The sequence below is a fragment of the Filicampus tigris genome, chromosome 5 (genome assembly GCF_054856515.1).
Source record: "Filicampus tigris isolate MCC_2025a chromosome 5, RoL_Ftig_1.0, whole genome shotgun sequence".
Lineage (NCBI taxonomy): Eukaryota > Metazoa > Chordata > Actinopteri > Syngnathiformes > Syngnathidae > Filicampus > Filicampus tigris.
Genome location: NC_141221.1, coordinates 3,226,300 through 3,252,055, shown reverse-complemented (window position 1 = coordinate 3,252,055; position 25,756 = coordinate 3,226,300). Strand labels below are relative to the sequence as shown.

Genomic DNA, 25,756 nt, shown 5'->3' with positions numbered 1-25,756 from the left:
AGTCTACCAATCAAGCAGGGAGTTCACGCATATGTTTGTTGGTCTGGTTTTTCAGCAAGAGCTTTTAGACTTGTACACGTTGAATTTGCACCGCATTGAAAAGGACGTACAGCGCTGTGACAGGAACTACTGGTACTTCACTGCCGCAAACCTGGAAAAGCTCCGTAACATTATGTGCAGGTACGACCGTGACGCTGTGGCTCCAACGCGTTTACGTTTTCAGGCTCGCATCAATTGATTGTCTTTTGTCAATCCATTGAATGGGTTGTGGTTTTTTTGTGTTCAAAGTGTTGCCGCAATAAAAGTACGCTTTCAGGAAATGTAACTTTTTTCATATCTTCAAAAGTCATTCAGATAAAAAGTAACAAAGTGACACAGACAGAGCTGGGCAGTCCGTCCCTGGGACGGATGCCCATTTTTGGGGCGGGGGGTGACAAATTTTAAAAAATGGCCGGACTAAGCATGGTCAGAAGAGGATTTTAGTCCGGCCCACTAATCGGCCCTCATGCGTTTGACGACAAATTTCATCTCAGCCTACTCGGTTAAAGGCTTCTTTTTAGGCTTCTTTCTACTCCCCGCGTCAGCGCGAGCAACAACTGCCGCATTGATTCACGTGACCGACGCATTGTGCTGTTGGCGACAGGTCTCTAGTCATCTCGATCCCTTTATGGTTGTAGCAGGCACGATATCCATTGTTGTCGCTGTCTTTTTTGAAGCGACGCCCCCCGACTTGGTACTTAACGGTTTCAAAACAACTTGTGTCCGGGAGTATATTAAGCTGCGCGCAGCACTCATGTATGACGCTACCACATCAAGGTGGAGCTCATGCACTTCTTCTGGCGTCTTCTACTTCCGGAACTACGCCGTAGCAAAACGTAGTGTGTATAGTGGTTTGCTGGTATGCTTTTATTTTGAAGGCCGTGAACGAAAGGAAGTGTGGAAAATAAGTAACTTGTTGAATGCGACTTCTGGCCGTCTGTTGGACCCTAATAATTATACAATACGACAAAACCAACCCCGGGGCTCACAATGGAAGTAAGCACACGCAGTTGGGTAAGTAGTAAAGTACTACTGCCGTATTTTGAAGCGTGTCCACAGCGGGTTCGAATAGTAAATTAGCCAGGTAATGATCCTTAAAAAGCTTCTGCCGTTAGCATCCCTCTCGCGGCGGCGTCATTCACAGACACTTTTTTGGGGGGGGATGGGGGGGATCATGTATTGATCCCTTTCTTGGTTGTGTATTTGCAGCTACATCTGGAGGCACCTCGACATCGGATATGTTCAGGGTATGTGTGACCTGCTGGCTCCGCTTCTCGTCATTCTGGATGACGGTGAGTCACAACGCTCCATCCCCGCTTCTATTTCCTTGCCTGCTTTCTGGCTGCTGCATCTTTTCCATCTCTCGCCTATCTCAGAGGCCATGGCCTTTAGCTGTTTCACGGAGCTCATGAAGAGGATGAATCAAAACTTTCCCCATGGAGGGGCGATGGATACTCACTTTGCCAACATGCGCTCTCTGATCCAAGTAAGGCAGCTTCAGCCACGTTTTCATTTAAGCAAGTACAAGTTGCAAATGAAATTCATCAATTCAGCCTCACGCACTTAACTAACCGTTTCTCCAGCAACTTGTCTGATTATTTGTCCTTCAAAATCTCTTTTGATCCCTGCTTTACATCCTGTAGATCCTGGATTCGGAGCTATTTGAGCTGATGCACCAAAACGGAGACTACACTCATTTCTACTTCTGCTACCGCTGGTTCCTCTTAGACTTCAAGCGAGGTAAACGCGACAGAGTTGCTACCAATTAGAGGAGTGAGAGATGTCCGTAAGCTAGGTTTGGGGTTAGCATGTCAAACAACTTGTCTTGTTAGCCTGATGTGCAAGAAGGGGTTTTTTGCACCTGCATCTGGAAAAAATGTGTTGCTGAGGAAATGCAACTTCCAGTGGAAAAATAGATATCAATCCAAACAGGCGTTATTTTCAAATACTTCTTTGGCGGGGATCCAACTATCCCTATATGTGCTTCCCCTTGCAGAGCTGGTCTACGATGACGTCTTTGCGGTCTGGGAAACCATCTGGGCGGCCAAGTTTGCCTCCTCTAGTCATTTTGTCCTCTTCATCGCCTTGGCGCTGGTGGAGATCTACAGGGACATCATTCTGGAAAACAACATGGACTTCACTGAAATTATTAAATTTTTCAACGGTAAAGCACCAGGCTCTGTGGCTGCTCGCTAGATTGTTGCCAACAGCTCTTAAAAGGCCACACCGCTGATTTGGATTGTGTTATTTAATCGGCCATGTAAATGTGTAACTCGTGAATAATGACCAAACCTATTGATAAAACATCATTTCCTCTTCCGCATTATACAATCAAACCTTTTAGGTGGCTCCCGTCTGTCTTCTAGGGAATGGATGTACTTTCCGAATGAGAGAATTTTTTTGTATTTCAGAATTCATAATGTGACGGGTCCAGAAGTGTTTGGACAGTGAAAGAGTTATTATATCATTATTCCTATTTGAAATGATACAATTAAGATGTGATTAAAGTGAAGACTTTAGATTAATTTAGAGTTTTAAAATAATGCAGCCTCTTAAGCATCCATTTTCAAGAGCTCTTGTGCTATTGGCTTGGAATCAGACTTGGCCATTAAACAGTATTACAGTTATTTGTCTTAAAGAGGGAGATAACGCCCCAAAAATTCTTTGCAATACAATCTTCTAAGCACCTTCACTAGTCTACTAACATGGCATTCTGATTAATATTGCATTTGTGGAATATGAGTTAAGCAGCAATATCCACCAGCCATTTTGTGACTTCTCTCAATGAAAATGACATCACATTTGCTCAGGGTTCAGGTAACAACCAATCACGGCTCACCTGTTTTCTGAAGCTGAGCCATGAAGAAGTAGAATAGAATAGAAGATGTCTTGAGGTTTTTTTTCAGTATATTTAATGTCATGATCCACCTCTCGTATAACATTTATAGAATGTGGCTGACTATGAGCAGAGCTTAGAATCCAATACTCCTCACGATTCATCGTGTTAGTTGAAAAGGATTTTCATCCAAGCATTAACAACACTGGTGGTGTTTACAATTATGTCAGTTGTAGTATTTTTGTACCTGTGAAAATGCAGGTGATCCGCGTGAAATGCTAGTTATTCCTAAAGCGTAAATGTCACGTTATAGGTAAAACCTCGTGAAGCTGAAAGTCTTCGCATCACTTCAATCCCACCTTGATAGATTTTGATGACAAGCAAGCGACTTTTATCACGCATCTTACATTGAGTGTTGCAATCTGTAGTTTAAATATTTGAATGTATCTTGCTGCCTCAGTAAATTCAAATTTGAATAATTATGGCACAATGAAGTGCCCTGCAATTGACTGGTGAACCATACAGGGTATCGTTTGCCTTTCCTCCAAAGTCAGCTAAAATATATATTTTTTAAATAATATTAATGAACCTGGTCTTGTCTTTCAGAGATGGCCGAGCATCACAACATCAAGCAGATTTTGACCTTGGCAAGAGATCTGGTGTACAAGGTGCAGATGCTGATAGAGAACAAGTGATAGCTATGTGTGAATTATTTTTCCTTCCAATCAAGTGTAAACATTTGTAGCGGCATCACACGCACACACACGCGCGCACACACACATTCATACATTATACTGTACTACAAAATGCCTTTACTATCATTGGTTGCAGCCTTGATCGAGCCTCAATGACAGTATGCTCCGCTATGTTATTTGTGTAGTCAACAGGTCTATGATAATATTATGCTTTCTAGAGTAACTGTCAGTACCTGCAAATACATGTTGTGTTTTACGTCAAACCCTTTAGTGTCAATGTTAATCCGAACAGACTTAAATTGCACATTTCAAAACAGAATGAAGAGATAAATCCAAACTATTTTGAATGACTACTTATTTATGAAAAAAATAATGTATGTTGCTTTAACTTGTTGGATAGCCAATGTTTACAGATTACCGTATGTTTCATATATAAACTTCCCCACATTCTCCTCATGTGAATGAATGAATGGATGTTAGTGTCACAGACACAATTAAAACCTATTTAGATCTGAGTACCACATCAGTGATTTTATATTGCCAGTGTTTCCAATGTCCTCAAGCTGCCTTCCTGCCAAATAGGATGTCCTTGTTACGTGTGAATTGTTACTCGTGAGATGATTATTTGTCAAGTCATAGTCCGATTAATTTGTAATACATATTTTAAAACTCATGTTTCACACAGTCATCCATGTTGTTTTTGTTCTGGGAACAGTTTTGTATTTTGTTCATTATATGATTTTTTTTTTTTTTATTTATTTGCATTTTTCATCAGTTTTGTTTTGTTGCAGAAATGACATTAATTTATATCATAAAGGTTAAGTACAGAGAACATAGTGATGTTTTTAGTTTATAAGAGACAGAATGAGGTGCAAATTAAAGATACATGTCCATGCTCGTGATTTCTTTTCAACGTTGTTTGCCCAAAAATATGATAAAGAGATGCTGTTTAAATGTTTTGGCATATTTAACCATTGATGATGACAAATAGTACATGCTTTTAACCATTCAGTTGATACTCATAAGGATTTCCCAAATTTCAAGCTTCCTATTTATTGCCTCTGTTTATGAATGTGGTAAAATTAATTGTATTGTTTCTTTGTGAATGCAAACTGATGTCAGTAACACTTCTTCAATTTATTGTAATTTATTTTCATTTTTTAGATTATTATTTATTCATGTTTTCACTGGAATGTTGCTATTTTGGTAAAACTTGTATTCTTATTTTGTGCCAAGTTTAACTGTGTATTGTAAAACAAATTATATTCTGAGAGCTCATATATAATATATATTAAATGGTATATGTTATTGTAACCTCAGAAGACTCACCTTTTTATTGACACAAAACAGACACCAGAAACAGTTTTGCATTTGCATTTCGAAAAGATAAGGTAATATTGCTGACCATTTTATGATGAACATATAAATTACCATTTTAAACGTGTAATAGGTTGCAAACACCGCGGCCGTGATAATGCGCACCTGTTATATTATTCTCTGCGGTGGGCGACTGGGGCAAACGCTGGGGACATACGTGATATTATTCGTCATTACTAATATGTTACAAATACGTATACAGTATTCGGAGTTTGCCCATGCAAAAGCATTTAGCTACGGGGCGTGAAAAGAGCAACGCCCGAACAGGGACTTGAACCCTGGACCCTCAGATTAAAAGTCTGATGCTCTACCGACTGAGCTATCCGGGCTCTGTCAGAATGGATCTATACAAAATTAAAATACTGTATGTTAAGAGTACAGTGCAAAGCAAAGCGAAAAGTGAGTGTTCTTTGTTTTTCATGGGACTGTACAACGATTTTAAAATAGGCGTAGTTTGGGGAGTTTAAGGATTAAAAAAAATATATATATATATACTGTATATATACGCAACTGTTTTTGCCAAAGGACGTCAAAGGAAACCGCCACTATGTGGGCTTTCGCTGGTTTTATAACTCGTACATCTGGTTTTAAATGACACCTGGTTCCGGTTGACAGGCAGCTTGAGATAAAACATCAACATTATACTCTTTTGCCTAGAGCAATCCTGTACTAAAACTATATTTGATAACAACCGTAAGATCAGATCAGAGTATGAACAGCTTCTCAAGAAACATTTTTCATTTTGCATGAAGCATGTCTCAATATATAATCGTCAGCATACTAGCGACAACATACGTATATGGTCCTTAAATAATTGCTAAAAAATAACATTTAAAACATGATGCTACTCAATGGGGCAGATAGAGAATGGTACGCCGTTTTTTAGTTTGGATAATCTCTCCAGTAGGTGAAGCATCTAGCTTCGTTGTCATCTTTGTCTAAGTATTGCGCATGCGCTGACCAGTGCTACGTATCAAAAAAAGGGTTGTGTTGACAGGGTCGTTTTCATGTTATACTTTAATGTCTATGGTTAAATGGTCCAGATTGAAGAGAGGAGGTCTTTTATCGTTTTATGGGGCCCTTAACGGCAACGTCTGTCGTATTTTAAAAACACGTGTCAACCCTTATGCTCAGTGTTTTCTAGCTAACAATGCTAAACACGCCTACGTTTTGCGTCGCTTTCGGGCGAATGTGTAACAGGGTGTCACAGCAAATTAATTCTGCTAAGTCTTCATCACACGTCGCCTACTCGCTGTCAAATTTCTACTGTGGAGTAAGATGCCGCTGCTCTCACGTCGCTAATGGAACGCCTGAGTTCAGTTCTCACCGACATAACTCGAAGGTAAACTGAGGGAATAAACGTGAAGCCCCACGCGGAACAGATCACAGACGTGCTCATTCGGTTTCCTGCCTATTTTTGAAGGTACCCGCAGCTGCAACTTGGGAGCCGATATCAGAGGACCAGCTGCCACCGGTATGACCGCTTGCTACTAGTGATGGGTATTCCGTCCCAGGAAGGGACGGAACGGTCGGCCCATTTTGGGGACCGAAGACGGAGGGAGGACGAGAATTTTTTTAAAAGAAGGGCGGACTAAGCAAGGACGAAAGTGGGTTTTCGTCCGTCCCAGTAATCTTCCCTAACCGGGTCAAGCACTGACGGGCGTGTAGTTTTGCATTCTTTTTTTAAAAAAAGACCACCTTTCTCTTCTGCGTTACCACGGAGCCACCAATATTAATTGCCTGCAACAACACTATAGCCCAATCCCAATTTCCACTTTTTTTTGTTTTCCAGCCAACGCGAATAGCAGCCGACCTGGTGGACAAACTCGAGCGTCTGGCCTTGGTGGACTTCCGCACCAAAGAGGGACTGGCCTGTTTGGAGAAGGCCATCAGATTTGCAGATCAGCTTCATGTTGTTGACACCTCAGGAGTCGAGCCGATGGATTCGGTTCTGGAGGACAGGTGCGTTGCCCGCGTGGACTATATGTCATTATAGAGCCAGCAGCTCCAGTTTTTCAACACATGGCGTATGTTTTTAATGTCATCCTTGTATGTCCAGGGTTGTATATCTGAGGGAGGATGCAGTGATAGAAGGCAACCATGCAGAAGAACTTTTGCAGCTCTCCAAAAACACAGTGGAGGAATATTATGTGGCACCACCAGGTAAAAGACATTTGCAACAAACAAAAAAGTAGTTGTTTTGCTTTGTGTGAAGACTGCAGCTGGAGTAGCTCAATTTTTCACCGTTCACAAGTACCCTTTTCACTAAAAACGCACTTCTTTTACCATAGGAAATATTCCCTTACCAAAGAGGGAGGAGCGGACTGCCATGTTGAAACACTCTGAATTCTGAAGCCTTGGAACTTGTTTTTCATACTGAGGAATGATTTCATCATTAGCTCTGAAACATTTTCTCAGTACACTGATATATTTTGCTTACCTTGACTTTGTCACGTTGTTGCCAAAGTTACAATCCTGGTAGATTAAAATGATTCCTAGTCCTTGTGAAAACTGAAATAAAATCGCCATTGACCTTTCACCTGAGAGGAGGCTTGAGGAATAGCCACCCGCACTTTGGTTAACTGCATCTCCTTGTTTAAGGTCAATAGAGCTGGCGTGTGTGTTCTTAAATCCCACAAATGAGTCCTACTATTTATTCCCTTCCATTTATTTTTGATAAAAGCATTATGATTCACATATATCAAGACATCTCAGGATGACAAAACATTTGGGATATTGGGTTTTAGAGTGAAAGTTCAGGATGAAGCAATGAACTATAACCTTTACCGCTGAATTTAGTTTGATTTTCTTTAAACTATGATGCACGTGTCCAACTGTTGGGTGTTTTATTACTTTTACTTTTTGCCTAGCTTGCCGTTCTCAAACAAGGAGCTAAACAGAAACATTCACAACAGGTGTTTGATCCAGTACACTGGTAAACGGCACATTTTAATCAGAGATGATTTTTTTTTTTTTTTAAGCACATCAGGGGTTTTTTGTGATATTTTCATTTTTTGACCCATAACTCATTCACTGCCAGACATTTTCAGATCCTCGTTTACCCTAAAGTTTGAAAAATGTTGAAATTAAATTCCTAGGATTGAATGGTTGGACTGTGAAAAGACAAATAAATATGCCAATGGCAGTGAATTATGCAATATGGATTTTACCAGGCATTGTAACTTATAGCTGTTACAGAACGTAACCCTTAATTCATAAATATTACAAAATATGTTAATATGTACATATTATATTATTGTTATTATTATTATTATGAAAATGTGATGTGCGAGGGAAAACCCGAGGGCAGATTCAGAATCAGTGCAACAACAAAAAAAAAATCTGTTTACTTTCATCTCTGATTTTAAAACTTTTGTAAAAAAAAAAAAAAAATGTTGACCAGTGTTGTCTCGCTTTTTAGCCTGATCCTGAAATTTCACCCAAAAACTCAATGTCCCTAGCTTTTTAAGTATATTATATTTACAGTATTTTTAGTACCGTAGTAAATCTATGATGTTATGATGGTGATTATTATCATACCAAATAGAAGCTGCACGTATTCTGATGTTCTGTTGCACAATCTGTCAAGTATTCAAAATGAAATCACAGTGTTAAAGTCATTGTAAAGTAATAACTATTGTCCACATCAGTGAACTGCTGGACAGCTGGCAGCAGAATCTCCGTTTTTTTTGTTTGGCACTCACAATCATAGCGACATGCTCCAGATTCATTTCCTCAGTCGAAACCTCGGGACGTTTCATTTTCTCACCGTTGCAAGGTAAGCATACCAAAATAAGGCGATCATGTTGGCAAATAGCACTCGGAACTGAAAGTGAAAACACACCAAAGATTGGATACAAAGCTGTCAGGGTGCGACTGCAGGCAGAATGCCAGTGAAACACAGTACGTACCTCGACAGGCACAAAGTTGATGTTAATGAACTGGAAAGGTGTCCAAACTTTCCAGTTCATCTTCAGAGCAGTCCAGTAACTTCCTCTAATCTTCTTTAAAAAGTCATCTGACCCTTTTGCCTGAGAAAAGAGCCAAAAGACTTCATAACTTTAGAATTTATCAACTCGAGGGTAGGTGAGCCGGTACTGTTGTTCTGGTTGTTGCTACACATACTTATTATATCCAACATTTTCAAGCTAGCAATTGTGGGATACTTATTTCACATTTAAAAAAAAAAAACTTTTAGCAACCAAATTATTGCAAAGTGTTTGAAAAGTTTAGTTTAACAACTTCTAGATCTCATTTTGTGTACTCCAACACCTTCCTCAGCATAGGAGTTAAAGTACTCATTACTGCTTTAAAGTGAGCTAAGATTACCATATCATGAATATAGTTTTCTTCATTTTTTTCTCAAGCTCTTGTGTCTCCTTTGAAGTCTTCTCGTGGGTTCCAGTGGACCCACACTTTGAAATGCGGCTTGATTACACGATTAATAAAACATGAGGGCAACTGGAATAATGTACAATTTGTCTTCTGGATATTGCAAGCAGGTAATTTCTCATGTTTGGACATTTATCTTAGAGGTTTTTCTTCATTGCTTCACGTGATCATCGGTACCCACCTCCAGGATGTTCATCACCGAGTAGAAAATCATCAAGAAGCCGGGAGCAAAAACAAGACGATCCAATAAGAGACGCTTGATGACACAGTATCGATCTGAAGTTGGCATCCACATCTCCATCAGCTGGTAAAAGTAATGACTGACTGGTCCTGTGATGAACAAACTGGAGCAACAGAACGGAGAATGACTGCCACAAAATGGCTTCTAATTATTGAATATTCACATTTTAAATGGCGCCAGTAATGGGCGGTTATGTGATAGTTTAGCCAGCCAGCCAGCCATTTTCTATACCACTTACTTGTCCTCATTATAAACATTCTAAACAAGTCCTAATTGACCAAACACGCACGTTTTTGGAACCTGGGAAGAACACTGGAGTATAAATCTCATGCAAGCACGAGGTGAACATGCAAACTCCACGCAGGAAGTGTGAGGCCAACATTCAAACCGAGAACAGTGAGACAGACGTGCCATGTCACAGTTCAATTAAGTAAGTACTACGGAAGACAGGAAAAGCCTACTAGAACAGCTGATCTTAATTTGGGGTTAATCAGAGCCACCTTAGCGGCTCATCCTCAGTTAGAGCAGTGTTTCTCAACCTTTATTGAGCTAGGGCACATATTTCACAACGGACACAAATTCACGGCACACCACCAAACAATTCATAAAAAGTGGACGTATAGGTTAATTATGTACCTGCGGTCATCTAGTGGAAGAGCATTTTATTGTTTTGCCTGTTGCTGTATCTGTTTGGCATACTGTACATAAATTAACAAGAACATATTAGAAAATAATAGGTTTTTGTCTAAATAATTGCCATTGGATAATTTCCCACGGCACACTGGTTGAGAATTCCCGAGTTAGAGGGTGTGCACATTTGTGCAATCATATTATTTCATTTGGTTATTGTTACTTCTCCTCTCTAAATCTCTTGTTGTTAAATTGTTGTTTATTCATGGTGGAAAACGTTTTGAAATGGTTTATCTTGGTCTCTTCTTATTATATCATAAAAAAACTGACATGTGAAGACTTTCTCCACAGGGATCCACTCTTATAAGTAAGCCAAAAACAAAAAAAAAAGTCTCACCCGTAAATGGCAAACCGTGCAGCTCCAGCTGTGTCAATCACTTTGGCCGAAGCATTACTTTGGGACTTTTTTCTTGCCTCCAAAATCTGAGAAAGAAGATTTCCCAAGGCTGAGAGGATGCCACTGAAAACAAAAGACAAAAGACGCAGCAGATTAAATGAATAACAGTGTCAAATCTTAGATGTGGAGGAAATGTATGGAATGCTCTTCAGTAGTATCTGATTGGCTGAAGAGAGACTGTCGAGACACAACGTGGTCGTTGCACGCAACAACTTCAAATTGATAAGCAAAGCAATTTAGATAACTAAGGTGTCTGTCAGTATAGGACACCAACAATTCGCTGCAGAGCACCAGCAAAGCAAACATGTCAAAGTCCACTACTACGAACCTTGTTACAGATTTTGTCAGAATGGGATATTTCTTCAGAAGAAATAGATACTGATGAAGTAAACGATATTGAATCGACGCATCCCGAAGCGGCACGCTTTGCACGGGCATTGTCACGTCTTCTGCCACGTGAATTTTAAATTAATTTAACAATAAACAACAATAAACTTCGCTAGGGTGGAGCTTCTTCAAACGCTTCCGGTCAAGAGTTAACGTCACCACCGACTTCGCTGCGTCATCACACTACCGGAAGTATTCAGTGTTGCTTTCGTTTTGCGTGTAGAAATTATTTTAGAAGACGCCCTTTTTAAAAAATGTTTCTTTCTTTAATGATAAAAATACAGATCACCATTAAACCGACTATCGTTGTGGGAGCCCCTTGTTTCTCTTGTATAGTAATAGGACAGCCAATGTTAAACATGTCCACTCTATTTAGTGATTTTATTTTGGTCGCTGTCATGCAGAAAATCCCGCTTCACAAAGATAGGATGTTTGAAATTGAAGCAAGGTATTAAGTGGATTTTTGGCAGTTTTGAACGCCTCGTTTGCGAGCCTGTCACGACCCATATGCAGAATGGGCTTGGTGCGTGATAATCACGTATTTAAAAATAGGACTGCGATATTGTCGTGGGGGTTGTAGATTCTTGTCTCATCATTTGGCCTTTTCAACTCAAGAAGCTCGCCAAATACTTCTTTTGCTACCCACTACGGACCTTTCCTAAGCTCTCCAAATATTTTTTTGCTACCCCCCACCACCGACCTTAACAGTCATCTGCACCTCAATTGTTAATATCAATGGCTAAATCATCACTAGATACGTGCAGATGATAAACCATCCAATTTATCAGTGCAATAAAGTGCTTTTATGCATGAACATAACCTCACCCCTTTTCAGTGTAACAATTGAGACAGACAGAGGTTATCAAGTATTAGAGGTAGTAACATTTTTAATGTATAAAAGTAAAAACGTACAAACACTATGCAACCCTAATACTCCAAATATAACATATGTATCATAACAACATGCGATAAAGACAAAGTAACATCCCATAAAACATGACAGAGTTTCTAGTGTAAAAATAATGTTATCAACAGATAACTTTGAAAATGTAGACAAGCTTATTAAGGAGTTTGTGTAGTTACACAACATGGTGCGGAAAAAAAAAAAACAGACAAGTGCAACAGTTTAAAGTGCCTTCCAGTCAACAGGGGACTTCCCAGATTTCTTCAGCAGCTCATTGGCCTTTGAGAAATGTTTGCAGCCAAAGAATCCACGATGAGCTGACAGGGGAGAAGGATGCACCGCCTGCAGGATGTGGTGACGTTTCTACGAATTCATGGAATATCATTAATCCTTTTTTTTTTTTCCCAAGCACTGAACTATTCAAAGCAACAAAATGCACTCACCCTGTCAATTGTGGCCCCTTTCTTTTGAGCGTAGGCCCCCCAAAGAACAAATACGAGGCCTTCCAGGTTATTGCTGAGCCACTGCACCACTGCATCGGTGAACGTCTCCCAGCCCTTGTCTTTGTGCGAGTTTGCCTGGTGCGCTCGCACGGTCAACACAGCATTGAGCAACAGCACACCTGTAGGGTAGCATGTGACTCAATGTTTGACAGTTCAGCCAACTATATTGCTCAAAACCAACCTTGTTTTGCCCAGCCACTTAGGTCTCCATGCTTAGGATGCTGGAAGCCTTCTATGTCATTCACCAGCTCTTTGTACATATTCTCCAAACTGAAAACATATGGAAAATACTGCTCTAATAGTGGCCCTATGTTTAAAAAAATACACACAGACGCACACCTACAATCAAAAGGGATAACGTCAACAGAATAATTTCAAATTTAGAGGACCTGGGAGGGGGGGGTACTGGTCTTTTGACACTGAAACACAATCCGTGGGCTTGGTTTGGACCATGATACGGGTCCTGACCGAGGATCACCACCTTAACCTGGCGGTAGAGAAAAAAATGGAAAGTCTACAGTGAGATGATATCGGAACAAAACAAAGGTTTGTCCTCCAATTCAGCAGTCCATCAGATTGTTTTGCTTTTTTGTCATCGTTTTGCAAAATGTAATCAAATTATAACCCACTGTCATTGTCAGTTGCTCTGTTTTTACTTTGTATATTTCTCTAAGTCAGTGATTCCCATCTAGGGTAACAAGGCACACTCATGTACCGTGAGAAATCATAGGGGTGCCTTGGGAAATTGTATAATTTCCCAAAAATCGTCTGACAATGTTTCATTAATTACAAATGTATCTTTGTTCATCTATCTATGCCAGTGGTGTACACTGACGGGCGGTACAATTAAATGCTCTTCCATTAAATGGCAGAAGGTACAATAACCCTGTTGCCATTCATATATGATGGTTTCCTTTGAGTCTATTAGCTTGGGGTTTGATTAAACAGGCTCAGATTTCATCCTAAGTCAAATAAATTTGTAAGCAAAGGAAACATCATCCTAGTATTCCTACTTTATGTGACACTTTTGCTTGGTGGTGTGCTGTGAGATTTTTTTCAATGTAAAATCGGTGTCTTGGCTCAATAAAGGTTGCGAAATATTGCACTTTGGGAAATAAGCTGAGGCTGACTATTTAGTGTTGAAATTGGCAACGCTGGCAACGGCAAAATTAACATCCACTTCTGCTTTATTCCTCATATGAACAACAGTATATTCTTCTGATATAACCCCCCCCCCCACGATACTGTACACAAGCGACACGTGATCACCAAATAACTAAAAGTTCAAAGATTGCATCAACATGGCACACATTTGCATAGATCAGTTTAGTTTCTATTCGCATAAATTTAGATCACATTTAAGTTTGCAGTGTTGGGGGCTCAAATGTATATTTTTTTTCATACTGCCGCAAATCCCGTTGGCCTTTTTTGCAAAACGAGAAAAAAAAAAAAAAACATCCACCTTACTCAAAATAGACTAGTCTCAGCAAAGGGTGTTTCTTGTTCATGTGCTGTAGTTAACTTATTTTTATACTTGTCACTAAGAAATGGAAAATGAGTATTATTATGATCATGAACGTGTTGAAGAGTGTTTGGGCAGGTGGAACAATAGAACTCACATCTCGAACTTCACACATCTGCGTCCAGGTGAAGACATGGTCAGCGGGTGGGTACACAGTGTGACGTTTCCTCTCTTCGTTAACAAATTGCATCAACTGGAGGAGTGGAAGGGGCGTGCATCATTAAACTGCAAGAGTGATGCATTAACTACTCTAGCCCTGGGGTACCCCTTCATTATGCATGGACTAGCTGTCACTTCATTTTTTTTTCCACAAACGTGTCGACATGTTTATTTTGTCTTCCTGAATTCAGACTGTACATGCGCCAAAAGATACAATAGTCCATTGCATGAAAAGGGAGTTGGTATCAGTCAAAAAAAATTGTGATGGATTAAGGCTTATTGGTGTTTCTAAGCAAGATAATTAAGACTAAAACAATGATTGTTTTAAATCAAAGAAAACTGTATTAATCACTTTCTATGAACCATTTGGGGGTCCATGGAAACTCAAGCTCCCAGGCAATTACCTGTATTAGCCTAATGGGAAGTCCTGGACTGCCTCACCTCGCACTTTAGCTACCGTTTTATAAGATCGGAAAAAAAATAATAGATAACACACACATATAAAGCACATCATCTCAACTATGAAGAATTTGAGTACATATTAAAAGGGTCTGAAAACATTATTTGGGAGAAACAGAAAAAACACTTGTCAATACAAACCTCCTCAACCAATTTAGTCAGCTGTTGTGCAACTTGAGGCAAGCTCAACCTATTGCTGCTTCTCATTTTGGCCAGTTGTTTGAACAGGAACTGAGCAAATTCAGCATTTTCATTTTATTTTTTAATGAAATCATTTCAGATTTAGTAATCCGATCTTTGCTTTACATTGATTTTGTGTTTAAATCCAATCATTTACATGCATATTATCTAAAGTCACCGTTAAGTGAAGACAAAATAATTGATAAATGTATTTTTTTCTACAATACAATGTTGGGGGAAGGTCTTAACTGTGACTACACATATTGCTGACGGGGCTTTAGCACCCCCTAGCCCAGCACGGGTGTAGCGCCATCCCGTACAGACAGAGTGGTCAGAGGTGGCCCACTCACCTGTTTGAAATAAGGTTTCCCAAACTCAACAGCCAGCGCCTTTTGCCAACTCTCCCCAAAACCGGGAGGAGAGAGCTTCTCCAACGCCGCCTTCTTTTTACGGGCAATCATGTCAAGCTGCTCCTGAGACAGAAGAGCCGACCGGGGGCTGGGGGGCTCCGGATCAACAGCCGAGGACTTGCGCTTCCTCTGCATGGTTGGAGTGAATTGTGCAAAACACAAAGCAGGTAATAATTGAACACGGAAGGAAACTACCTGACAAACCGGTCGACGGCGCAGCGCTAACATGGTCGCGTTCAGTTATTGACAATCCACAAACTCAGTGGTGCTTTTGAATGCAGCTTTAGTTGTCGCTCGCTGCTGCTTGGAGGAAACTGTAGCTCGTTCTAACACGTGCAGCTGGAGCTATTTAGTTGCAAGTAAGCGTTTACAGAAAAGAAAAAAAGCCACCGGGAACGGTTAGCAAAGCGTGCGGCAAAAAATAACTTGCAAAATAACGCTCACTGAGTCTTCAGCATCCTGCTCCGCTTCATTTAACTCTTTGCAAGACGTCTTTTTGGAGACCGGCGAAAAAAATGAATTAATCGTTTTCTGCCCAATCATGTTCTTGTCTCAGCGATAAGTGTCCGAACATAAACGATTCTACAAAAGTAGTGTAAAATGTTCAACTGAAGTGGTACCAGGCCCCTCCAGAAAGCACAACAATTTCGCGCCAACACTGAAGTGACGAAATAGTGTTATGATAATGAGCTGTGAGACGTTCACGACCCACTGGTGTTTCGCAACTGTACTCTGCAACGTTCATGCTAAGTTCAAAGTTGCTCGTGTCGTTTGGGTGATTTTTACACATACATGGCAGGTTAGGACAGAGGATTTCAAACCGCCGGCCACCTCGTATACCTCCATCAGGGTAACTATTATAACGGTAAAAAAAAAAAAAAAAAAGCACACACACACAAAACATCACTTTTCGTTGCGGGTATAGCTTGGTTTGATATGGGAACAAAATGTCAAACAAACGGCTTTTATCTAAGCGGGAACACCGTAAATATTGTATTTTTTTAGACAAGAGCAACACCAATATCTTTGTCTTCTTTTTAGATCATTAACAATGCAGACAACAGAAACAGTTCCAGAAGTCTTAATTATAATGCTATAAAACCGCTTGTTATTGCTTGGACCCCATCCGGGGACCTTGAGAGTTCCGCTTGCACTTGTGGCCAGGATGTCTGCAAATCAGAAGCTGAGCTGCACAGTTTTTGTTCAGGGAATCCGGATGAGGCGGTTCAGTTACATTTCTCATCTGTGACCTCATACGTTCTGTGCGGAAACCCTTATAATAACAGCATCATATTATTAATCCCTCCTGCAACATTGTCACAGTCTTGAATCGAGGTTAAGGAAAAATTGTGATAAGCTTTCACAGGCCACATAAAATTACATGTTGGGCAGTATCAGTTTGACGTGTTGAAGGCGCAATTGATTCAAAGTGCTAAACATTTATAGGTCGAAAGATTATTAAACTGAAAGGTAGACATTTATTTGATTAATGTATAATCCGTAATCTGAAATCGTCACGACTTTATCATTTTACAAGAATATTATTGTTTTTAATTGCACATCTTGTTACACTTTTGTGTCTACAGATGTTGTAACTCTTCAAATGAGTGCAATGGAGATGTTTGTGCGTAAATTACCATCAGGGGATAACACCGAAATAAATCCGTCGAAGGATCTTAAACCAGAGGGACTGGAAGGGAAGGAACAGGCGGTGGATGCTGAGGAAGATGATTTCTCCGATCCCGTTCCCTGGCAAAAAATAGAGTCAGACGGTCTGGACTGCGACTATGCTTTGCTCTTCACCAAGCAGGAAGCTGACCACCTTTTCCAAAAACTGGAGGAGGAGGTGGTCTACTCAACAGGTGAAAGTCATCTCATTATTCTAAAGGTCACAAGAGGCAAAGGAGTGGTGGAGTGACATTGGCTTTATATTCCAGGGGAAGAAGCAAAGGTGAAAGTGTTTGGAAAGGTGTACGATATACCGAGGAAACAGGCGTCCTATGGAGAAACCGGATTAATTTACACTTACTCTGGAGTGGAACGTTTAGCCTGCCCATGGACTCCTACCCTGCAATATATTCGTGATTCTATCACCAAAATAACCGGACAAATATTCAATTTCGTCCTGATCAACAGGTAGGAAATATAACAAGCACACAATAGATTCGTTTCTCAACTGACTGACGTCTTCTGCAGGTACAAAGACGGGCAGGATCACATGGGTGAGCATCGGGATGACGAGAGGGAGCTAGATCCTCTGTCCCCCATAGCCTCAGTCTCGCTCGGCGCCGCTCGGGAGTTCGTTTTGCGCCACAGGGACGCTCGGGGCAAACAAAGCAGTCGGCGCATCCGGCCCGTCAAGCTGGTGCTGGCTCACGGAAGCTTGCTCCTCATGAACTCGCCCACCAACACTTTCTGGTATCACAGCCTTCCTGTTCGAAAGAAAGTCCTCCTACCTCGCATTAACCTCACTTTTAGACGCATCCTGTCCACCAGTAAGTAATAAACACCATCACCACATACTTGAGTTCTACTCTCTCTACTCTCGTCTCTACTCTAACAATTTCAGCTGTGGATGACAGACAGAATTGTCAAGATCCTGTTATAGTTAAAGTCAACCCAAAGATATTTTTTTCAAGAATATGTTCCCAGCAGGCCCGCTAGTTGAAACAGGGCATTCTGATTAATTTTGCGTTTGTGGAATATAAATGAAGCAGCAAAATGCACTCGTTTTTAACCATCTCCGGGGGCGGCCATTTTGTCTTCTGTCGCCTGAAAATGACATCACAACTGCTCACAACGACCAATCACGGCTGACCCGTTCTCTGAATCTGAGCCGTGATTGGTCGTAGTGAGCAGTTGTGATGTCATTTTCAGGCGACAGAAGACAAAATGGCCGACCCCGGAGATGGCTGAAAGCGAGTTCATTTTGCTGCTTAACTTATATTCCATCAATGCAAAATTAATCAGAATGGCTTTAAAGAAAAGTCACTGGTCAGACTAAACTTTTTGACAGTAGGCCACTCATTTCAGTTTGATGCTATATTGGGACAAAATATGGTGTGGCTTAAAAAAAATTGTGGGATATGAGATGTGCAAGGTAGTTTACCTTGGGAGTTTAACCCTAACCCTAGTACTAAAGGAGAACGAGTATCTTGTTAAATTGATGTCATCAGTGAATAAAAAAAAAACAAGATCACAAAGTTACAATAAAGCGGAATCACCGACCGTGGAGTAGTGGGTTGTGCACTGTGGAAGAATTATTTGAAGTGGAGATAGTCACACAATAGAATAAGATAACAAGAGGCTCAGTTTGAAGATGAATGCAAAAAATGGATGGAGTATAGGGAAAAAAAAAAAATTGGACAGTAACACAACCACCGGACAATAAAGTCTGGATTTATGGATAAAGATGAGGGAAGCACAAAAAAAGCAATGCCCGATTACATCAGTTAATTGACAGTCAGTTTTTACCTTTACTACTATACTTTTATCACTTTCAAGTTATTTCCGCTACGATTTTGGGTCTTCTTAGATGGACACAGGTACCAACTATTTTGTCCCCATATACACAAAAACGTGTCTATAAAAATGGCTATGTATGTGAATAATAGTCAACAGATGTGGCTTGCAAATAAAACTATAACATTTACTTTATTTTTTTACATCAGAAAAGTCACCTTTAGATTGCACACAAACATTTCACATGAATTTACTGTACAATAGTGCAAATTGCAAACAATTAATTAACAACAGGCCCCTGCTCCAAATCCTTGCTTCTCAACTGGTTTGGAAGGAAAATGGCAGTTATGAGCAGAGCTGGGCGTTCCGCCTACGTGATGGACCGGTCCGTCTATCCGCCTATGGCGAGGCTTCCGTTTCTGGGTCCTAAAAGGAGACACATTTACTCCGGCCGCAGTGAGGCTTCCATGCCACGGTGAGTCTTTCGTGTCGGCGGGGAGTGGAATGGAAGTGACAGTCGGGTCGACGTAATCACTAACGGAATCTCGTTTGAAATGATAGTCAGACTGGCCTTTAGGCGATTCCGATTTGGTCCGACCTGACAAAAAAGGCGGATAGACGGACTGGATTTTGTAAAATGGCCTACTCTGCCTACTAGTAATGCAGGGTTAAAAATAGTGACGATAACTTGCTGAGAAGACAGCTGTCTCCACATACCTTGTTACAGCTCCTCGCTTGACAAAGCTGAATCTGGACACCAAATGACCCTTTACATTTTTACATCAGAGTAAAACAATTGTCACGCACTTATGGCTTCATATTCAAAATCTCGGAGACAGCATGGCACTTTAAACTTCAAAAGTGCAGCTACAGTATGCAAACAGTAATCCTGTATTACAATAACAGACAGATCCAAATAACTACGCATCATTTCCAGAAGATGTCTACAAAGTCATAGAGTGCTAAATCATTTGGAATGATTATCATCAGTGTCATGTATGCATAATCATCAAATTCTGATCAAGTTCTCACTTCTCAGTATTGGGGAAAAAAAAAAAAAAAAAAAGGAACCAACCCGCATTCAAACAATTCTTAAAACATCAAGAGTAAATGTGCCATACACGAACCTATTGAGATTTGAACCAGCAATGTACTGTACTTTCACATTTCTCAGTGTTTTTTCCTTTGCAAACCAAATACGTTGGAGTAAATCATGCCCACGGTTTTGGGGATCGGAGTCTCCCGTCTTGGATAAAAGCAGCAACATCACATGACCACAAGAAATACCGTACAATCCAATGATGCGCTCTTTTGGCCGTCAACTCCACCAACCATGCTGTAAGAATGGCCGCATCCATTTGTGACCATATGACTGGAAAGGCAGCAGAAGGAATGTAGCCGTTGAGCCTTCACTTAGTCCCGCGAACGCAACGGGGCGCTCTGCTTCTGGACTCTCTCGTAGAAAAGCATGTAAGCATTCGAGGACAGCACCTCGTGCAGGCTGGCTTTACGGACCGAGTCATCGGACACCCACAGCCACTGAGAAATGTATGGCGAGGAATTGCAAGGCAGGCAGGGGCTTCGTCGGTATGTTACAAAATGTCCCGAGTGCATGTCACCATGGTGAACCAGCACAGCCGTGAGTTGGAAAAGGTACTCCGTGGCGCTGGCAGAGAGGAGATAAAGATTGTGTTTACGTTCACTGAAATATGGCAAATGTATGTTTGTTGTATGTTTGCTCAAACTTCCACCTGGATACCAAAGCCCCACAACCTCAGAGTTTTATTTTCGGATTCACTGAACATAACTGAGGCCGGAATGCACACTACAGATTGTTAACAATATCAACCATTTGTATTTAGCGTAAATAAATAAATTAATTATTTTCAAAATTAGAACCTCTGTAGCAGGCGTCTCCAAGTCCGGTCCTCAGGAGCACTCGTCCAGCCTATTTTATACGTTTCCCTTAGAGATAGAGTGACATGTTTTTTTCAGGGCCGATACCGATTATTAGTAGTCAATGCGGCCGATAACTGATATTTGGAGCCGATATTCATTTTCCGTAAAAAAGATAATATTGGCATCAAACTCTAAAAAAAGAAAAAGAAAAAAAATCGGAATTTTGTCGAAGTGTATTTAAGCATATGTTTATTGAACAATTTCTCAGATTTGCATAATGTAGTTTTTTTTTAGTTTTTTTGACAATATACACCTTTATAGAATTCTAACAAAAAGTTCAGGGAGCACCCAGGGTCGTAGTCAACAGTAAATGAAGTTCTCCAAAATTTCAAAATGACAGAAAATTTCACTTTCACATATCTTTGTTTTGATTTCAACACAGTTTTAAACTGATTTATTATGGGCCATGAGATGTTTTAAAAAGGCCGACCTGAGCCAGCGCATGCTCTGCGCACGTGAGCGCCGCCCTCTTAATAATCTTTCCCTCCGCAAGTCCGCATCTATCTTGACCTGGTATCCCCGATATGGAGCAGCAAGAAGTCAAGGATAAACTATAGACAGGGGAACTGAAAAGCCAAACACGCACCGGTGAGAGTGAGGTGTGGAAAAAATTCAAATTGATTGTTAAAAGATTTAAATGTTTATACAGTCTTGTTTAACTTTGATTTCGTTACAAAAGACAGACTTTCATTTGTTGTCATAAATCACCCCCTCCTCCTCCCGAGTCCTCACATATAAAATATGAAATTTCGGGTTTGCTTCGGGCTCGGGCCTGGAAATCAAGTTAATCGGTCGGGCCGGGTCGGGCTTTAATACCCGGCGGGTCTGGGTTGAGTCAGGTCGGGCTGGATTTTTTTTTTTAGGCCCGATCTTACCTCTATTGGAGGATTGTCATGTTTTCGAGAAATCAAGGCATCTTACCGGTAGTCATATGTGACGCCCAGCTGAGCGGTCCCACAAGTCGAATGTAAACAGACCGATGAACAGTTTCCATTTGCGAAGGGCTTGTTGTTGTTGTGATGCTCTGCATCTGCAAACCACGTGAAAAGAAGCTACGAATGCATGCGATCATAGAAACAGGCCGGATCATGTTGATGATGGCCACACCTGTGTCAATAGCAGCAGGCTTTTCCGTATCTTGATTTGAATTTTCTGCCTTTTGGTGCTTCCCAGCGCGTTCGGTGCGCTGACTTGTCTGCATGGAGGTGTTGTGTTTGTAGCGGTCCATCGATAGATACTCCGTAAACTGAACGTGCTCTTGTCGTTTAATCGGGGTTCCTTCGCTGGACCACGTGAGTCTTTGCAGATGAATGCAGAGGCACTGGGGCAGCTGAGGGAGGAAGGGATAATAATTGCAAGAGTACTCAGGAGATCTTACTTTATGGTTGGAAAATGTTGCCATGTCATTTCTTGGTTAAACAGAACGAGGACTGTTTTTGCCCAAAAAGCACCATTCTTCATATACAGTATTAACACGCGGTAAGTACATATAGAGGACATACAAAAACGCAGATTACCTTTCCCAATTTCAGCTGCTTTACAAATGTTGTCCGCTGACTTTCCAGAAGCTGTCCATTGACTCTTGTCGTTTGTTGAAGCTAAAATGGAAAAAAAAAAAACAAAAAAAAAACATGACATCGTCAACATCTTTGCATTATGCAAGGAAAATTCAATTGGGAAAATACCTTGGTGCAATTTTCACATTCTACTTCCTTGATAGTTTCTGAAGAGATGAAATGCTGTAGACACTGATCCAGAGAGACCGGTCGACCCTAAACACAAATACTCATCACATTCAAGCAAAATGTACATGTAGGTAGGTTTCAATGATTACTTTTGCTTACCCACTGAGGTAAAGGAATAGATAACGAAAGGCTTTCAAAGGAATCGTATCGAACCGGGCTCTGAAAAATAAAACATTCTGCTTGAGGATGATGCCAGACACTAGGACCACACCATTTTTGACTTTCAACCGTGCACAGTTTAATGGAAATAGGTTAGGTCTTTTATGTGTAATCATGCTAACTGCCGGTAGCCTTCAAAAACAGCGCTCACCTTTGACCTTTCATGTCAAATAAACTCACTTGTTGCTCGCACCGCTTGCACAACATGTTGCTCGTTAATCGGCCATGAAAAGGATGCTGAAACTTCCACGGGCTTGGAATCGGGTGAAGAGGAGCTGAAAAAAAGGGCGGTGGGGGTGGGGGGAGGGGGGAGGGGAAATCATTTTTATCGTGTATCCACGCTGACCTATGGCTGAGTCAAAGTTCCTCTTTTACCTCGACTTCTGCAAGTCCTTGTTCTCTCATCTTGATTGGGAAGGCTCTGACGGAAGCACACATACACAATTTGAAATGTATACAGAGCTACCTGGACTTACCCGTTTCATTCATTCTATCACCAAGATTGTACTCAATTAACTTGTATAATATATGTTCTCTTTAAAAAAAAAAATAATAATAACGAAATGCCATGAATCCATTCCAGCCTCATCCAAAAATTCATTTTTGGTATATTTTTATTTTCACTAAAACAACACTATAATGTAACAAAAGAGAATTAAAAGAAATAAACAGTTTTAATTGAGTGTAATTAGGTGCTTTTAGAGTATGTCTTGAACATTTCCCGGAAAGATGGGTGTCTAGACAATTTCATATCGCAACCTGTTTTCATTTGATTTTGTGCTTTTCCACTCATGTTTTTTGTTACATTAAATGAACTTAAGTTGCCATTCGGTGAAAAAGCATAATGGGTCGGACCAGCCTAAGGCTACCTTCACACTGCAGGTCAATTCCAATTTTTTTGCCATTATGCTTACCAAGAAGAATTAAAACATTTATTTAAACTTAACATGTTTCTCAATGTACCAAATATTCCAAGAATAGTGTTCAATAGAAAAAAAATGATGTATTTTTTTTTTTTTTTTTTTTAACCCAAATATGTCACAGACATTACATTTTAGAGCTGTACCTTTAGCTCCATGACATCGCGATATTTTTGCTCACGGTTATCACACCGTCAAAATCTAATAATGGCCCATGCCAATACAAGTTTTGTGTGCATGCTTGTCTTATCACAGACATATTCCGTTCACAGCTACAACTATATCAAAAACGTCACGTTAGATTCTTACAAAAATCTGTCCACAAATCCAAGAGGGATCAGCATGCATGTGATTTGTTTCAAAACCTTCCAACATTTAAAAGTGGAAAATTAGTGCTCACCTCCAGAGACTGCATGTCAAACAGGTGAGTGACTTTCGGCTGGCGGTCCCTCTCCTCCTCAAGAGATGATGTTAGGACATGAAAGAGTTCGTGGGCGTCCTAAGAAAGAGGGGTCATGACAAGAAAAAGGCCACATTTCCAAATATGGGAGGAAAAAAATCCCCATTAAAAAGCACCAAAGACTAACCTGCTCTTCAAATGAACTGATGTGCCACCGGTATAGTCTGAGAACATCCAGCAAGCACCCAGCATCCAGCACATCTTCATCCCCAGGCTCATTACTGGACAGAGCTTTCAACACAGAAACAACCCTCAGGTCTAAATTTGGAACCGTCACAGAGTGTCAAGAAGGCTTTGCTTTTACGCCTCCCACATGGTTTCGCAACCTTTGAGTAGCTGGAGAAGTGTTGTTGACAACTTATTTTCTTTGCACGACTGGATTGCGGGCGAGTTCGAAAACCTCTCAAGCCACCGGATGAAGGACGGGCATGCTGCCAGACCCTGAAGCAATGAGTTCAGGAAGCAAGTATTTCCCAAGTTCAGCAGACCAGGAACCATACCTGTAAGAGAACACAGCTCAATGTCAAAACTACAACTTCACGGCTGGCATTGTACATCGTGTGAATTCTCACCTCGCTTTCTCTTCTTCCGCTCCGTGATTGGGCCCCACAAAACATACACACCAGCTGCAATGGCAGCAGCAACACCACCGATGACACCCCAGTTTTTTAGCATCTTGTTTCTAATGAAGACAGAACATAATGAATATAGTTATCACGTAGCATGGAAGTTACAGGCAATACGGCACAATGTATTGGATGGTTATGATATTACAGCTACACCAGCAAGTCTTAACTGGACTTTATACGCAATGTATTGAATTTCATTCTTACACTCAGTGCACAGTATTTAAAAAGTCCTGTCACGTGCCCCTTCAGGTCGAACAGGGCAGGGGCACATGTCGTTGGTTGCGTGGTGTAACAGCCATTTCCAAAAGGTTATTCCTGCTTTATGGCATGCATATACAATACAGAATGCAACCTATCTTTCGTTTTGTTATATCTTTGTAACCCTGTTGAAAAAGTAAGCAAGTTTAGCTGCTGGAATAAATGCGTGTAAATGTCGAAACGTGTAACGCCATCATTGCATGATCGTTGTACAATTTACAATGAGCAACGTCAGCGAGCGTGTTTGCTTCTTGCAACCACTGGCTGAAATTTCAGAACGGCAGCATAAATGTACAGACAAAAGCCAGTCATTTATGTTTGTAGTTATGATAGCATTAGCGTGTGTGCTAACTTACCAGCAACACCGAGTTTTATCTTCCAGTGATATACTATCTGGAATCCAAAGAGCGCTACGCAAGGTACATCATGAGCACACATCTGATATCAACATACATCTGATATAATACATTCGTACGAGGTTCTTCGCTAAGGATTAGTAACACGGGCATTAAACCGGTCGCTTGTTTGTCTGTCTAGTTTGTCAGCAGAGCGCGACGCATGTCGCCGTCGTGACCCGCTTCTATTTTGACCGGGTGAACCATTAACGAAAAGAAGCTTAATGTGGTCTTTGCCAAGTTGAATACTTTACCTGACGCTTGGTCCGGTGCCAAGGTACTGTCTGACAAGCTTATCCGAGCTCTCTGGTCGGCACCACAGCATCCTGTTGTTATTGCGGAACTATTGTCTTCAGCATTGTTTGAGGGGAGCCACAAAGGACACGTACCGATGTGTTCACTGTAAAAAAATAATAATACAAAATAAAAGTTCCGACCAACTAAATCATGTTACGTTTGACTATTTATACACTCTTATCAGTTAAGTATTATATTGTAATAAATTTAGGAGATTTTTTTTTTTACCTACGTTTGTCTCCCATCATTTTTTTTCAACATGTAATAATTGTGAGCAAGTG

The 25,756-nt window shown here is 40.7% G+C and overlaps 5 protein-coding genes and 1 non-coding gene across 12 annotated transcripts in view; 3 read left to right on the top strand and 3 right to left on the bottom strand.

The window, feature by feature from the left end:
* Nucleotides 1-4,884, top strand: part of sgsm1a (small G protein signaling modulator 1a) — a 36,421-nt gene extending 31,537 nt beyond the window's left edge. For all 5 annotated transcript variants that reach the window (XM_086030821.1, XM_086030820.1, XM_086030819.1 and 2 more), the window contains 6 exons: nucleotides 56-180; nucleotides 1,249-1,331; nucleotides 1,416-1,525; nucleotides 1,683-1,779; nucleotides 2,036-2,203; nucleotides 3,482-4,884. In XM_086030821.1, coding sequence (XP_085886947.1) covers nucleotides 56-180; nucleotides 1,249-1,331; nucleotides 1,416-1,525; nucleotides 1,683-1,779; nucleotides 2,036-2,203; nucleotides 3,482-3,570 — 672 coding nt within the window. In that variant the 3' untranslated portion in view covers nucleotides 3,571-4,884. The remainder of the gene's footprint in view (nucleotides 1-55; nucleotides 181-1,248; nucleotides 1,332-1,415; nucleotides 1,526-1,682; nucleotides 1,780-2,035; nucleotides 2,204-3,481) is intronic.
* A 319-nt stretch (nucleotides 4,885-5,203) lies between these two features.
* Nucleotides 5,204-5,276, bottom strand: trnak-uuu (transfer RNA lysine (anticodon UUU)). The gene has a single exon. It is a non-coding gene; the product is annotated as a tRNA-Lys (tRNA).
* A 578-nt stretch (nucleotides 5,277-5,854) lies between these two features.
* On the top strand, nucleotides 5,855-7,534 carry gatc (glutamyl-tRNA amidotransferase subunit C). Its single transcript, XM_086031326.1, has 5 exons — nucleotides 5,855-6,289; nucleotides 6,371-6,421; nucleotides 6,740-6,909; nucleotides 7,007-7,110; nucleotides 7,239-7,534. The coding sequence occupies exons 1-5, from the start codon at nucleotides 6,098-6,100 to the stop codon at nucleotides 7,298-7,300; spliced, it is 579 nt and encodes a 192-aa protein (XP_085887452.1). The 5' UTR covers nucleotides 5,855-6,097; the 3' UTR covers nucleotides 7,301-7,534.
* Nucleotides 7,535-7,597: 63 nt separating this feature from the next.
* On the bottom strand, nucleotides 7,598-15,859 carry pxmp2 (peroxisomal membrane protein 2). Its single transcript, XM_086031327.1, is given in 11 exon segments — nucleotides 7,598-8,773; nucleotides 8,859-8,978; nucleotides 9,521-9,683; nucleotides 10,608-10,730; nucleotides 12,402-12,547; nucleotides 12,549-12,580; nucleotides 12,643-12,731; nucleotides 12,851-12,948; nucleotides 14,081-14,176; nucleotides 15,132-15,320; nucleotides 15,636-15,859. Coding segments are annotated over 11 exon segments (1,224 nt in total). The 5' UTR covers nucleotides 15,735-15,859; the 3' UTR covers nucleotides 7,598-8,704.
* Nucleotides 15,029-17,713, top strand: alkbh2 (alkB homolog 2, alpha-ketoglutarate dependent dioxygenase). Of its 2 annotated transcripts, none has more exons than XM_086031324.1 (4): nucleotides 15,029-15,358; nucleotides 16,778-17,053; nucleotides 17,129-17,327; nucleotides 17,388-17,713. In XM_086031324.1, exons 1-4 carry the CDS (start codon nucleotides 15,325-15,327, stop codon nucleotides 17,692-17,694), a joined length of 816 nt encoding a protein of 271 aa, XP_085887450.1. In that variant the 5' UTR covers nucleotides 15,029-15,324; the 3' UTR covers nucleotides 17,695-17,713. The 2 variants fall into 2 exon arrangements, with proteins under 2 accessions (XP_085887450.1, XP_085887451.1); XM_086031325.1 differs by lacking the exon at nucleotides 15,029-15,358 and adding an exon at nucleotides 15,936-16,056.
* A 1,106-nt stretch (nucleotides 17,714-18,819) lies between these two features.
* Nucleotides 18,820-25,550, bottom strand: usp30 (ubiquitin specific peptidase 30). 2 transcript variants are annotated; one of them, XM_086030035.1, is made up of 13 exons: nucleotides 25,433-25,550; nucleotides 24,469-24,578; nucleotides 24,223-24,396; nucleotides 24,024-24,127; nucleotides 23,837-23,935; nucleotides 22,892-22,937; nucleotides 22,697-22,791; nucleotides 22,457-22,516; nucleotides 22,298-22,384; nucleotides 22,130-22,210; nucleotides 21,720-21,942; nucleotides 21,534-21,642; nucleotides 18,820-20,319 (listed from the first exon to the last, which is right to left on the bottom strand). In XM_086030035.1, exons 1-13 carry the CDS (start codon nucleotides 25,501-25,503, stop codon nucleotides 20,067-20,069), a joined length of 1,512 nt encoding a protein of 503 aa, XP_085886161.1. In that variant the 5' UTR covers nucleotides 25,504-25,550; the 3' UTR covers nucleotides 18,820-20,066. The 2 variants fall into 2 exon arrangements, with proteins under 2 accessions (XP_085886161.1, XP_085886162.1); XM_086030036.1 differs by lacking the exon at nucleotides 25,433-25,550 and adding an exon at nucleotides 25,140-25,336.
* Between the last annotated feature and the right edge of the window lie 206 nt (nucleotides 25,551-25,756).